Here is a 15,069-nt window from a genome sequence, read left to right as displayed (position 1 = left end):
CCCAAATGCCCATCAATGATAGACTGGATATAGAAAATGTGGTCTATATACACCATGGAATACTAGGCAGCCATAAAAAGGAATGAGATTATGTGCTTTGCAGGGACATGGATGGAGCTGGAAGCCATTATCTTCACTAAATTAACGCAGGAACAGAAAACTAAACGCCTCATATTCTCACTTGTAAGTGGGAGCTGAACGATGAGAACACGTGTACACAGGGAAGGGAACAACATACAATGGGGCCTGTCAGAGGGTCGGGTGGGGGAAGAGAGAACATTGGGAAAAATAACTAATGCATGCAGGGGTTAATATTTAGGTGATGGGTGGATCTGTCCAGCAAACCACCATGGCACATTTTACCTATGTGACAAACCTGCACATCCTGCACCTGTACCCCAGAACTTAAAAATAAAATTAAAAAAAGAAATTAAATTTAAAAAATGTATTAATACTAGCTCTGTTGAGATAAAATTCATATGCCATAAAGTTCATTCTTCTAAAGTTAGTGGATATTAATATATTTACAGTTGTGCAATGATCACCACTGTTAGATTCCATAATATTTTCATCACCCCAGGAGAAATTCCGTACTCATCAGCAGTCAACCCTCATTCCTCCCTCCTCCCAACCCTGGAAACCACTAATGTACTTTCTCTCTCTATGGATTTACCTATTTGGGACATTTTGTATAAATGGAATCATGTCCTATGTGGCTTTTTGTGTCTAGCTTCTTTCACTTAGCATAATTGCCTTCAAGATTCATTCACATTATAGAATACATCAGTACTTCATTCTTTTTATTCCATTGTATGGATATACAGCATTTTTTCCATTCATCGGTCAGTGGTCATTTGGGTTATTTCCACTTTTCTGTTATTATGAATAATGCTGCCTTGAACATTTGTTTTGTTTGGTTCTGCTTGATCTGACTTCTCCATTGGATAATAAACTCCGTGCAGTTGAGACAATGTCTTCTGCTTCATCTCTAATTCCTTGTGGTACCTAAGTACATACCTTTGGATATCCAAGCAAGACCTTAAGGTATAGGCATTCTCCATGTCCTAAAAGCCAGTGCTTTTTTTGTTGTTGTTGTTTTTTCCAGGTTCTGTATCTACAGCAAATCTGATGACAGAGGGTGTACACGGAATGTGATAAGCCAGATGAACACCGTCAAGAATTTGTAGCATGACCTTGTTACAGGCTGCAGAAAAACATCAGTCATTACGGAAAACAGACCTTCCCTACCATAGCTGGGTCTCCAGATAGAAAATATTGAGAAATGCAAACATTCATTTGAGCTGGACCAACTGTACAGTGTGCAAATATCCTTGAGTTTCAAATAGCTGTCATTTACCTTCTGTCTCTAAACTTCTACTGAGAATAATTTTTAAAAAATATTTTTTAATATCTCTGGAGCAAAGGCCTTCCTTCTTTGGTGACATTTTTCACTTATTTTTTTCGTGGCTACTTGATAAACTACTGAAGAGAATAAATGACACTACTGTGGTTGATGACTGGCAAATGTGTTTATGTGAAGAGGCTGAAGCTTTTCACATTGGTGCTGAGTTGGCTTGTAAAATACCCAGTTTTACATAGTTCTGAATAGTTTAAAATGGCATTCAGGTGGGCCAAAGTAAGGTGGTCAACTTTTTTTTTTTTTAATTGTAAATATATTTCATTACATCTGGAAGTTATTTTTACTTGGAGTCAAGATGGTTCTATTTTAGAAAATTTATGCCTGAGTTTATTTGGTCTTAAGAAAAAGAACACTAAAATCACTTAGTAGATTGTTTACTGAATGCCAGAGGACTTAACTGTCACTCATCTCAGGAAGTGAACTCATTTGCCGGTAAAAGCATCATTTCTGTAGCCTGCTGCATGCACTGGAGTATTTCAGCACCTCATGGAGTTACCCGTAACACCAGAGTCCATGAGGGAAATGGTGTACTTTTCCCTTTTCTTGTTCACCCTGGGATGCAGAAACTTCACCATGTATTCATTTTTGATCTGGCCAAAAACAATAATGAAAAGAAATGACACTGAACTGATAATGAGGAAAAGCAAGACGATATTCCTAAAGGTTAAATTGACAAGGGAAAGAAAATGGTAGGCCAGGAAACAATGGCAAGATAATCCCAAACTTTACAGGGTGTGAACCTGAAAACTGATTTGAACAAGCTCAGAAGTAATTTGTCTTGGATCCCAGGCATATTGACATTGGAATGACCAAAGGAAAGTTTGTGTTTAATAGTTTTTCATGAAATGACCATTCCACCCCTAAACGGATGGGTAATTTACAACTTCTCTCTGCTTAATATTCATTGGCTGAATCAGAACACACCAGAGTCATTGCCTCAAGGACCATCTCTTGGGCCTCGGAATAGGAGCTGGGAGTTCTTACTGTGATCCCAGGAGGGCTGGACAGACCACTCGAGGCTGCCATTGCCCTTTGGGGATGGAGTTTGTTTTTACAATGTAATATTCATGTCATTCAAACTAGGTTGAAAAGTCTGGTAGAATAATGACATAGGAGTTTATATACCTTCTACTTCAATTTCCCCTTCATTACACTGTAGAATGGTGATTCTAATAGAGCATCTTCACATCGACAAATAATTTTATTGGTTAGTTCAACTTTTAAGAAGTGGAGGCAGTTTTATGAAGTATAAAGTAAGTAGTCTTTGGAGCCAGAATACTTGAAGTTCACATTCTGTTTTTGCTGTCTTTTACCATCTGCATGTCTCAGGCATGCTGTAAATCCTCCCAGAGCCTTGGTGTCCTTGGCTGATGTATTAGTCCGTTTTCATACTGCTATAAAGATACTACCTGAGACTGGGTAATTTATAAAACCCAAAAAACTGGGTTTTATTGACTCACAGTTCTAAATGACTGGGGAGACCTCAGAAAACTTACAATCGTGGCAGAAGGGGAAGCAGGCACATCTTACATGGTGGCAGGTGAGAGGGGGAGAGAGAGAGAGAGAGAGAGAGAGAACGCGCGAGCAAGTGTGCAGGAAAAACTACCATTTAGAAAATCATCAGATCTCATGAGAATTCACTCACTATCATGAGAACAGCATGGGGGAAAATGCCCCCATAATCTAATCACTTTCCACCAGATCCCTCCCTGGACATGTGGGTATTATGGGGATTATAATTTAAGATGAGATTTGGGTGGGGATACAGCCAAACCATATCAGCTGAGAAGCGGGTATTTATAAGCTCAATGTATCTCAAGGGTTTGTTGTGGAATTATCTATACATAAAAGTGGCTGATACAGAGAAGGTATCTGGAACCATCCACTAGTCACTTCTTCCTCTTTTCCCCACCTTGCCCCCTTTTAATGGTGCATTAAGTTTAGAGAGTTCTATATAATTGCTGTGGGCTTCAGGTCAAAGGGAGGAAAGTAATTCCTTACAATTATTTTTTGAGCTATAAAACCTTTTGACTCAAGATTTTATCAGCTACAGTGAGATGTTCTCCTTTTTACAGCTGCATCTATATCCCCCAAGTAGAGAAATAGTATAATCGATTCCGTTACACCTTTTCCAAAAGAGTTCTGCTTAAACTACCCTGATAATGGAGGTGAAGATGCCTTTTATGCTTAAATCACTCACCTTTCTTTTCACAAGTTACTTATGCTCGTAATATCGGTTTAGTCATTACAGGAATTGTAATAGTTCTTCTAACTAGGGTTTCCTGGCTTTTCCAAAAATCACGTCTGAAATTTTGTATTACATTTAAAGGATAATTCTGTAGTCAAAATAGACCTATCGGTTAGTACAGCCCAATCTGTCTGTAAAGAGAAATTTGCAATGATTGGCATATTTTTCCAAGTTTCCTCTGCAAATTAGGAAATCTGATTTATCTCCCGAGTCGGTAAGAGAGGGTGGGTAGTCAGTAGGAAGTGGAGAAGCACAGGGAACTGTCATTGGTAGAGTTTGCCAAGTTGGGATATAGACGAGGTAGGAAATTACCCTGCTTCTTGAATATTCCAGAGGCAAGGTGGAGGGGGTGGAGGAATGAAGACTGATGAGCAAGGGAGTTCACACGTGAGGGGCTTTTTGTCACCATCCTGAGCAACAACTGCCCACTCTCCTCTCTCTCTCATGACTGCTTCCTAAGAGCGCCTGCTGTGGCATGAGGGGCCAGGGGACTTCCCTCGGCATCAGAGCCCTGCAGGCAGGCGGGCGGGTGGGCTGAGGTGGTAGGAGGGAGGTGAGAGAGAGCTTGGGGGTGCTGAGGAATCTGGGAATGTGGAGCGGGGTGTTTGCTTCTGATGGGGCGGGCATTTGTATCACCCTTTCCTGGGCCCAAAGGAGAGAAAGTCTGGGTTCCATGTCAGTGCTTTGATGATTTTCCTCCTGAAAAAGTTGTGGAGACTCTGGCCTGGGGGACTTGTTTTCATGACCTACTTGAGGTGAATGAATTGTCACGCTCTGGGGCCTGCTTCTGAGAGAACCATGGAGAAGGAGCCCTGGATGACCGGTCCTTTTCTCTATCTTCACTAGATGAGTTCTCAGGCTTGGAGACCGACACTGCAGTACCCACGGAAGAGGCCTACGTTATATATGATGAAGGTACAAACTAGCTTTTGAAAAATTATTTGCACACTTTCTTTCCTAATCAAAGGATCTGATTGTAACTATTGAATGGATGATCTTGACGGAAGTTTCCTTTTGAGCTTTGGGCCGGTGGCAATGTCGAGGGCTGGCTTAGGGAAGGGGTGGTTGTACCCCATGCTTCCATGTCACCCCCAAATGCCTATTTGATCTATGAAAAACAGTGTGCTTAACACGCAGATGCGGATTCCCACTTGGTCCCTGTACTCCCCGTTCCCTCCCTCCCAACCCTCCTTAGGCCCAAGGAATTCTGGAGTTATCCATCAGGGCTCCCCTTCAACCTTCATTTATAAAACTTACTTGGTTTAACCAAGTCCAACTTCCTTACTTGGCTCTTCTCTTTCTTATTCCTTTCTTTTCTCTCCTTTTCTAATTACATAAAATATGTGATGCTTAGATCTGTTGATTTCTTATCATAGAATCTTTTCAAGGGTAAGTTTGTAAGATTAGGAACATAGGCTGGCCACAGTGGCTCAAGCCTGTAATCCTAACACTTTGAGAGGTCAAGGAGGGAGGATCACTTGAGCCCAGGAGTTCAAAAGCAGCCTGGGCAGCATAGCAAGACCCTGTCTCTACAAAACATTAAAAAATTAGCCGTGTATGGTAGCACACACCTGTAGTTCCAGCTACTTGAGAGGCTGAGGCAGGTGGATCGTTTTGAGCCCAGGAGTCTGAGCTACGATGGCACCACTGCACTCCAGCCTGGGTGAGAGAGCAACACCCCATTTCAAAAAAAAAATTTTTTTTAAATTAAGAATACAAAGTGCCTTGGACAGCATCTGGGAGAGTCATTCAGTAAATGGTAACTAATGGTATTATTACACTTAGGACCTTGTGATTGTTTTGTGTGATTTGGAAGTTGCCTCTGCAACTTGAAGAAGTTCTTAAAGGAATCTTGTCCACCTCCAGTGCCGGCCTTTGACACCAAGGCTCAGGATTCTCACTTTTGAGGTCCACCTTTTCTGCAATTATTCATAGCTCTAATTGTCTTAAATCACAACTGTGCAAACAATGTCACCTTTGATGTGTTATTTATTCATAATAAAGCTTGATGTAGTGGTTTAATCCCAAGGTTTTCAAACAAAAACTGACTTAAAGATAAACAGCAGATGTTAGAAAGCAAACGAAGATTTTTTTTTAGCACCTTTGAAAATACTAGGCATCTTTCTTATCTTTGAACAGTTTGAAAAAGGGGCAGAGTTTTATTTTCTTTTTCAAATGTTAAAGGATTAGTTGTTTTGGCAGGATTAATCCCACCCCCCATGCCCAGAAAAAGTTCATACACAGAAGAAGAAAAAAAATTTGTTTTTGAGATGGAGTCTCGCTCTGTCACTAGGCCGGAGTGCAGTGACATGATGTTGGCTCACGGCAACCTCCGCCTCCTGGGTTCAAGCGATTCTTTTGCCTCAGCCTCCTGAGTAGCTGGGACTACAGGTGCACGCCACCACACCCAGCTAATTTTTGTATTTTTAGTAGAGATGGGCTTTCACCATGTTGACCAAGATGGTCTTGGTCTTAATCTCCTGACCTTGTGATCTGCCCGCCTCGGCCTCCCAAAGTGCTGGCATTGCAGGTGTGAGCCACCATGCCTGGCCAAAAAAATCTTTTACGAAAAAAATTCAAGTTTATTTTTTGATGTTATCTTTTATTTCCTAAAAGAGAACATTATGCAGGTAGAGCATGGCTTTGGGCCAGTGCCATGAGCTACAATGGATGGATTCTAACGTTCTCTCCAGTTGTGAGTCTAAAACCCCATTTTTTCTGGACATATGTGTTTCTTTTTGCCCTTTCTCTCTTCTGTCTGCAGCTTCTTTTCTGCAGGGACAGAAATGGGAAGAAATAGTATTTTAGTAGAAACAAATTACGTTTGGGCATAGCATTTATTTTAGGGTGTGTGTCTGTGTGTGCATGTGTGTGCATCTGTCTGGGTTTTAGCCTACCGTTGAATGTTAGGAAGGTATCATTTGACTATAGAAAGTGCTCCTTTTCTGGCAGTGCCCAATTACAGAGCCTTCATATCATTTCAGATTATGAATTTGAGACCTCAAGGCCACCAACCACCACCCAGCCTTCCACCACTGCTACCACACCGGGGGTCATCGCAGAAGAAGGTGCCATCAGTTCCTTTCCTGAAGAAGAATTTGATCTGGCTGGAAGGAAACGATTTGTTGGTAAATATAATGTTGTTAATCAGAGAAACATGGGTTTTTAACTTTTGGTCTTTGAAGAAGAGCATTACTAATCTCTTGGCCTGGCCAAGGCAGTGCATTTTGAGAAGTTTTCCCAGAGTGAAGCTTCCACTGGGGATAATTGAGTGAGTCAGTCGTGTGTAGATATGTATTATTTTACTTTCTGCCAAAATCAGAAGAGGGGAGGATTTGGAGTCCAACAGAGGAGAGCTCAGACAGGCTGCCTTGCAGAGAGTAAGAGTAAGAAACACTTAAAAACCATCTGGACCAGGGAACATGAGTGTTTTTGTTGTAGCCAGTTTATCCACGACAAGACTTACCACTGGGCCTTGTGTGTGTACTGTTTGTTAAATTCTTCCTAAAAGGTTAGCTGCTTACTGAATTGAGCCACTAGCGCTTATAGTATCATGGAGAGGAAGCTTTTTTCTTTCGTTATTTCCTATCACTTTCGTTAGCTTCAAGGATTTGGGATCTAGAAGTTCATTTTCCTCTTCTTTCTCAGTAACTAAAACAGTCTCAGTAGGAAATTCTGTGAAACTAAACGGCGTTAAGTCTTGCAAGTCTTCTTTTCCCATGCCCTTAATGAACCTCATTAATGAGACAGCTGGATTGATATGTTACTAAGTGGAGACAAGCAACAGCTTAAACTAAGATCACACTTTTCTGTTTCCAAAACAACTGTTCTGCCACGGGCAGAGAACAACTCTTGCTAGCCAAGATGTAGTGACTGAGTGTCTAAACCACACATACTTGAAGAACAAGAATGTTCATTTGAGGTGGCGTTCCTGAGGCAGACACTAACACGGGTCTCTGGTATGCAGCTGCCAGGCTGCGTTTACCACGTGCGCTGACTTCTTTCCTGGCCGATCCATGACGGGAATTGAAATGCTTTCTGTGCTATTATTAGCCGCTCCACAGAACTCCTCTGAATGCTAAAGGCTTATTATTGTCTGGCTCTTTTCATAAGTCTACAACTCTCTAAAGCATAGGAGCCCACTCCCCAAACTTCCTGATAAGACCCACGCACAAGTTCTAAAGGCCTAACTTCAGACTAATTTTTAGAAAACACTGCCTTCGCTGTGTCCGAGGGACTCTGTATCTTTGCTTTCATTAGTTACAAAGAACTTCTTGACTTCTGTCTTAATTTCATTATTTGCCCAAAAGTCAAATAGAGAAGCTAAAAACTGCATTCACTCCAAATAGCCACTGAGAATGGCAACATAGCTCCAAAAGTTACAGTGGAATCTTCAGAAATTGCCAGACATTGTTACTTGAGATCACTTGAGAGTTTTGCGTGTATAAAACCCCAATCCCAAGTCCTTGGCATTTCTAATTTAGTGGGATATAATAGAAAGAGTTAAGGGCTGGGGGTGACAGCCTCCTGTCTGATCCTTACATAGTGAGCACTCTCAGTGTTGGTAGGAGAGATGGTAACACGAGGCCATCGGTTCATATCCTGCCTTACTCCCAGGATCGTGTATCCACTGAAATAATGTATGTAGAAAAATCTCCAGCCATCTGTAAATGTGAGTAGCTGTTGTTATACTGAGCAGTAATGTTGTAGACAGCAGTTCAGGCCTGGCCTTATGCACAGATGCTTCAGATTGTTGTGGGGGTTTATGAAGCTCTAGGGAAGGCCACCCAGGGCTGAGGCTAAAGGCTGCATATCTTGATCAGTATACATTTTTTCCTGGTCCCAAGATAGTCAAGGAAATGAACTGTGTTGAGAGAATGCTAGTAAAGTGTTGGGTGGGCCTGACTCATCCTTTTCCAAATGTTGGGGCACAGGAATGACAGAGAGCTGCAATCTTACATTACATTGAATGATAGTTTCATGATCTCTCAAAACCACTTTGAAGGCATAGTCGTTGATGTCGATGGGGCAATAGGATCTTTTGGAATTACCAGATTGAAAGACATAAACACATGGGTCCATTAAGGAGAGCTGGGGGTGTGTTTCTGAGCTTGGCATCAAGGCTGATGGGGCCTCTGTCCAGCAGGGAGAGACTGAATGGTGGGTCTGATTCTGTGGAGCAGATGCTGTGTTTCTGCCTCCAGAAAAAGCCTCCAGCAATCCAATTGGATATCTCTGTTCTTTTCCAGCTCCTTACGTGACATACCTAAATAAAGACCCATCGGCCCCGTGCTCTCTGACTGATGCACTGGATCACTTCCAAGTGGACAGCCTGGATGAAATCATCCCCAATGACCTGAGGAGGAGTGACCTGCCTCCCCAGCATTCTCCCCGCAACATCACCGTGGTGGCCGTGGAAGGCTGCCACTCATTTGTCATTGTGGATTGGGACAAAGCCACCCCGGGAGATGTGGTCACAGGTGTGTCCTAGGCAGATATCAGAGTTCCCATGATCTGTAGGTGGGAAATGTGGACAATAAAGAATGATGGATGAGTGGATGGGTGCATGCATGGATGAGTAGGTTGGATGGATGAATGGGATGATGGGTAGATGTCTTCCTTCAACTGGATGAAATATAGGCAACAATGGAAGCCTCATGGGGTAGGGTAAGGAGTACTGGATGGAAGTCAGAAGTCCTAAATCCTTGTCCCAGATTGATTTGCATGATCTTGAGCTCAGTACTTCATCTTTCTGGGCCTTGGTTTCCCCATATGCAAAACATCACTACATCTCTAACATCCTGTAATCTTGCAAATGGCCAGGGAGTCCAGCTAGCCCCTTGCCGGATCAGATCCTGCAGTGAGCATGACCATGAGCTCCCACCGGGCCACACAGCTGTCCCTTGTTAGAGTCAGCCCTGGGCTTGTGCCTCTGCCTCTTTCTCTCCTTTCACATCTGCTGGGTGCTTCCAGACAAATCTGGGTGCTTCTCGGTTCCTTATGTGGGAATTGGAGGTGATGAAAAAATGCCCGAGGATCTTGAGCCTCCTTGGCCTCTGAGATGTTTAAGTTCACTCTGCCAGGACATATTTGAAGATACATCTTGAAATTTAAGTTCTTATAGAAAGAGAATTGATATTTTCTGTGAATAGTTGCGAATTTTTTTTTTCTGGGCCTCTGAGCTGTGCAAGAGGAAGAAGTATGGCTGTGGCTGTGTGTCTCTCTGACTGGGAGGTAGCAGTTGCATTAGAGGTCAGAGTTCAACATTCTCTGCCATTATTGTGCTAGTACAGTTCATATAATTCAAAATTTCTAGTGCTTGTCTTGGTGCTCCCACTATTGTATCTTACAATGAAAACATGTGTTCAAGAATATCCAAAGAGCATCTTCTCTTGTGGAATTTGTATAGCAGTACAAATGCTAGAATAAGGGACATAGAAGGCTTCTGGGTGTTCTGCCAGGTGAGACTGAAAGGCCTGGGGTGCAGGGAGGGTGTGGGATTAAGGAGTTCAAGTCTTTAGCGGAACTAAAAGTACAGTACTGGGTAGGTGCAAATGGACCGCCGTGAAGTCCATGGTGTTCCGAATAGAATGCAAATTCATCAATGGAAGGAGGAAAGCTTGTAATCAAACAGCCAGAACATGTTTTTATTAATTGAACATACTTCTGTGAATGGTAATTTTTAAAAGCAAGCAAGAAAGCATGCAGAAAAAATAATTTAAAACCTTACTTTAAGCTGTTTAGCTTTTGACCTCTTGCATAACAGATATTACTTAACATAAATATATCACTGCATCCTGATTCAAGGGGCTTCTAGGAAATATTGGCTGTAGAATGAGAGTGCATTGGCCCCGTTAAACGTGCCTCAAGGGTTCTTGCAGTGAAGAAGGAGCTTTCAGGGAACTCTCAACAAATGTCCCTTAGATTTAATTCAGATGTAATTTCTGTATTGTCCTGTAGAGGTCGGGCTTCTGAAACACCCATGCCCTTTAAGGGCGTTCCAAGCCATTCAAAGCTCCCCGAAGCCTTAGTGTCCTCACATGCCCCACCCTGCACCTCATCCGAAACGAAACCTCAGAGCCCTAATCATGAGTACTCACGACACTAGCATAAATAATATGGATGAGGTATTTATAGGGCACTCCCAACACAGAGCTGTGCCAACTCCTGTCAAGCTGATTACTGTAGAACACTGCAGCATATGACGCCCTGTGGCGTGGGGGAAAACACCAGACTCCACAAGGCTCAGAGAGAGAATAGCGGCAGCTTGTCATCCATTAGTGAACCAAACACCGGCTCTTTCACCTGCAGAACAACTAAGCCAAGTGGATACATCCTAAACTTAAACAAAACATCACATTATCGGGCCCCCTGCAGGGCATCTGAATCCTGCTGGCTACATGGATGTTGTGTGCTCTGCTCGTTTTCACCTGCCATTCTTTCTTTCACAAGCAGTCAAGTCAATGTGTAATGAGGTGGCGCCCAAACAGTGTGAAACTCCTAGAATTCCTGCCTGCAACTTGTTGCTTTCCCAAATCACTCCTGAAGAATGAAGTTACTACTTTATTAGGAGTGATTCTGTAGGAAATCACCAATGTGATGACCTCTTAGTTTTTCAGGACCAGCTCATCAGTCACTTTCAGGACTGGTTTTGATGAGAACAACAGAGAAATCAGGAGTTATGTTGTGCTCAGCAAGCGCCTTATCAAAACCCCAAAGCCCTCAAAACCCAGACAGAGGATCAGCCGAGAAACCAGCCCCTTACATGGGAAGCGCGGGGTTCTGATGGAAGCCAGAGGTCCAAGAGTCTGAGCTTTGCCAACTCCATTGGAAGCCGGGTTTCCGTGGCACACATGTGACCTCCGTCCCCTCTGGGGTGGGCCATTGTGTGCAGCACCAGCTGAAGCATGCAGGGCTTGACTACACTGTGCCAGAGGGGAAATGCCATGCGGAGGGCAGGAACTCTTCCCAGGTTCAATGACTCTCCTCCAGGGAACAGTGTGGGGAGGGTTCCAGGGTCCAGTTCACCTGGCTTCCAGGCCCAGCTTGCCCATTTGTTAGTTGTGTGACACTAATCAGTGTCATGTGATGTGACACTAATCAGATCGTAGGGTGCTAAATAAAATCACATGCACCTCTTAGGTACATTTGATGTTATTGATCTTTTCCTTCTTAACTTGTGTGATCTCTCTCACCCTCTTCATCTCCTCCCAGGCTTGTACAACATTCAGTGGTGGAATTTCTCACGGCTTGGTCCTGGGGCCTCTTTTCTTCTTGCTCTGTCTTCTCTCCCCTCAGAGTCTCATCCATGCACACGGTTTTAATTCATCTCAGAAATGAGTCATTGATTTATATCTCAAGGCCAGGCCATCATCCTCTCCTCTGAGCCCCAGATAGTAAAATCAGATGCAAATGGTAAAATCACTTGATGTCATCACTGGGATGTCTCCAGAGCATCTCAGACTTGGTGTATAAAAAATCAGACTCATCCTGGCTAACACGGTGAAGCCCCATCTCTACTAAAAATGCAATAAAATTAGCCAGGCGCGGTGGTGGGCGCCTGTAGTCCTAGCTACTCGGGAGGCTGAGGCAGGAGAATGGCATGAACCCGGGAGGCGGAGCTTGCAGTGAGCCGAGATCCAGCCACTGCACTCCAGCCTGGGCGACAGAGTGAGACTCCGTCTCAAAAAAATATATATATATAAAAAAATAAAGTCAGACTCACGATCCTTCCCATTCCCAAATCTGGCCCTCATCTGTGTTTCCCATCTCGGAGAACTGTCCCACTTTCCACATATTTGCTCAAGCCTGAAGCATCTTCAAGTCTCCTTCTATCTCACTTCTATAGTCAACTCATCATTAAATCTGGTCAGTGTTGCCGTCTGGATTCCTCTCGAACCCATCGATTTCTCTCCATTAGGTGGTGTGCTCATCTAAGCTATTGCCACCTCTCACCTGGCTACTGTAAGAACTGTCTAACTAGACTGTCCCATCCACGTCTGCACTCCCACACACAATCCATTCTGCATTCTGCACAGGAGAGATGTGTTGAATATGCAAACCTAATTGTCTGGTTTAATGTCTTAACTGTCTTTCCCTTTCTTTTGGAATGAAAAGCAAAAGCCTAGCTTGGTCCAAGGGTGCTGCCTAGTTTTCCCACCCGTGCTGCTTCAGCCCCAGCTCATGCCCCCGCTTTCCGCCACTTACGGTTTCCAGTCACACTGCCTTCTCCTGGGTCCTCCCTCTTCAGTGTCTTGCTCAGGATTCCCACTACCTGGAATCCATCCCACCTCCTACTACACAGCTTATCTGCTTCTTATCCTTCAGATGCCAGCTCCTTTACCGTGACCCCAGGGAAGCTCTTTGTGTCCTCCATGGTGGGCCAGCTCCCGCTGCACACCCTCTCACAGCACTGTGGACAGGTCCTGCAGAGCGCTCAACCTGGCTGTATAATTCTGTTTCCCAGTGCACCCTGCTGCTTCATGAGCTCTGGTCACCACTTTGTCTCCAGCACTTAGTATAATGTCTGTCAACTAGTAGTTGCACAATAAATATTTGTAGAATGAATCAATACATGTGAACTTAGACAAGATATTTAACCCATTGCTAAGATTCAGTTTCCTCTTGTGGCAAAATGAGGAAGGCAATACCTGCATACTAGGATCATGAGGATTAATCAAATCAAATTCAATCGAGAGTACCTTGTTAGCATAATGTGTGGCACAAAGAAAGCGCTTGACAAATGTTTTCTCCTTCTGTGTACACATAAGAGACCTAGGATATGGGATGCGCTGAGCTGTGGGAAGCACTTCACTTTGCCTCCTGGGACAGCTGTAAAGGCTGGGCAGGTGTCAGGGTCAAGGGCACACCGGCTGAGCTCTGTTATTAGCAAGTAAGACAGAGCAGGTTGGACAATAGAAAGAAGAGCTGCCTCACTGCTGTGATTAGACCGTGAGGGCAAGGGCAGCACAGATACTCAGCAATGAGAAATAGAAGGACAGCCTTCACCAAATGGGCACGGGACCCCTGGGCATCCGGGATCTCTCAGCCCCACACACATGCACAGCATCCACCAGCAACATTCTTCATTTCCTGTGCAGGGCAATAGGAAGTTCTTCAATACATGTGTGGAGGGTACTGGTTTTTTCTTCTGCTGCTTTTTTCTCTGTGTGGTCAAGATGAGATGTGATTAGTTCTGAGACAATGGGGAAAGCTGGGGAATGAGCAAGAGAAGTAGGGGGCCAGCAGGTCATCAGGAAGTGTCTTAGTTTTGTCATCCCTATCTGGATTCAGCAGAAGGTACCAGTGTTACATCCCACCCTGTCCTACAGTGCTGCGTGCCCTCCTTCCTGCAGTTCCCACATGGAGCTAGCTGCATCTGCAGCTTTGCCTCACTCCTGTCCTCAGTGGGTTACATCTTGTGTGTGACTTGGTTCCTTGGTGCCCATTAGGTTCTTTCCTGTTTCCATTTTCAGGTTACTTGGTTTACAGTGCATCCTATGAAGACTTCATCAGGAACAAGTGGTCCACTCAAGCTTCATCAGTAACTCACTTGCCCATTGAAAACCTAAAGCCCAACACGAGGTATGATGTGTCGGTCATTTAGAAACAAAAGATTAGAGCTGTGTGCATGGTTGCTGATATCCTTTGGTTGGAAATGAAGGGAGGAATCTAAATGTTTTTGTGATTTCTTTGAATACTCTGTTTAGTTCTAGTAGAATGTCAATGCATGCTTGCCATATGCATATAAGTTTCTTAGAAGAAATGACTATGTATTGTCATTGTTAGGCTATTGTGCTTATATTTTCCTCTCTGTTTACCTAAACACTACCTGCCATTAGGGAAAGAAAAGTTGTTCTCTGTGTTGAAAGAACTGGTCCATTTTTCATCCCCAATATTGTGGCACTAGGCATCGTAACCTTCATATGTGAAAATGGAGCCGCAATCACAGAACACTTTAATGAACTGGTTCCCAAACCAGTAGAACTGGTTCTACTCTATGATGTAGAGGTTCACATCATTCAAGAAAGATGCATTTTACACATTGGTAGAGGTTATAAGCGTGCCTTCATACACTAGGCATGGCTGGCCAGGGAATCATTTTGGAAGCCAGAGTTTATGGCCCTTGGCATGAAATAGGCAAAACTAGTTCCCAGGGGCACAAAGAGGGTGACTGTTCATTCCCCTTTTATGCCTTCTGGTTTTGGTGGTAATGACCTTCAGAAAGCTCCCGGGCAGGTGAGCATGGGAAAGCACCAAGCACTTGATGGTCAAGAGTGGTGTGCTGGTAAACTGGCTCTCTGGAAAAAGAGTTCCCTGCTTGATACCATTAGCCAACTTCTGTGGTGTAAATACTCCCACCTGTGGCCAATTTTAAGCTACCATGGGCTTGCGGAGTTCC

General features: G+C 43.7%; 1 protein-coding gene across 2 annotated transcripts in view; it reads left to right on the top strand.

Moving 5' to 3' along the window:
* The window catches only part of FNDC1 (fibronectin type III domain containing 1), a 102,508-nt gene that overhangs the window by 72,984 nt on the left and 14,455 nt on the right, over positions 1-15,069 (top strand). For both annotated transcript variants that reach the window (XM_025384333.1, XM_025384332.1), the window contains 4 exons: positions 4,515-4,583; positions 6,653-6,796; positions 8,918-9,148; positions 14,144-14,252. In XM_025384333.1, coding sequence (XP_025240118.1) covers positions 4,515-4,583; positions 6,653-6,796; positions 8,918-9,148; positions 14,144-14,252 — 553 coding nt within the window. The remainder of the gene's footprint in view (positions 1-4,514; positions 4,584-6,652; positions 6,797-8,917; positions 9,149-14,143; positions 14,253-15,069) is intronic.

The sequence above is a fragment of the Theropithecus gelada genome, chromosome 4, assembly GCF_003255815.1.
Source record: "Theropithecus gelada isolate Dixy chromosome 4, Tgel_1.0, whole genome shotgun sequence".
Taxonomy (NCBI): domain Eukaryota; kingdom Metazoa; phylum Chordata; class Mammalia; order Primates; family Cercopithecidae; genus Theropithecus; species Theropithecus gelada.
The sequence above is the reverse complement of the archived record's forward strand: the minus strand, read 5'-3'. Positions and strand labels throughout refer to the sequence as shown.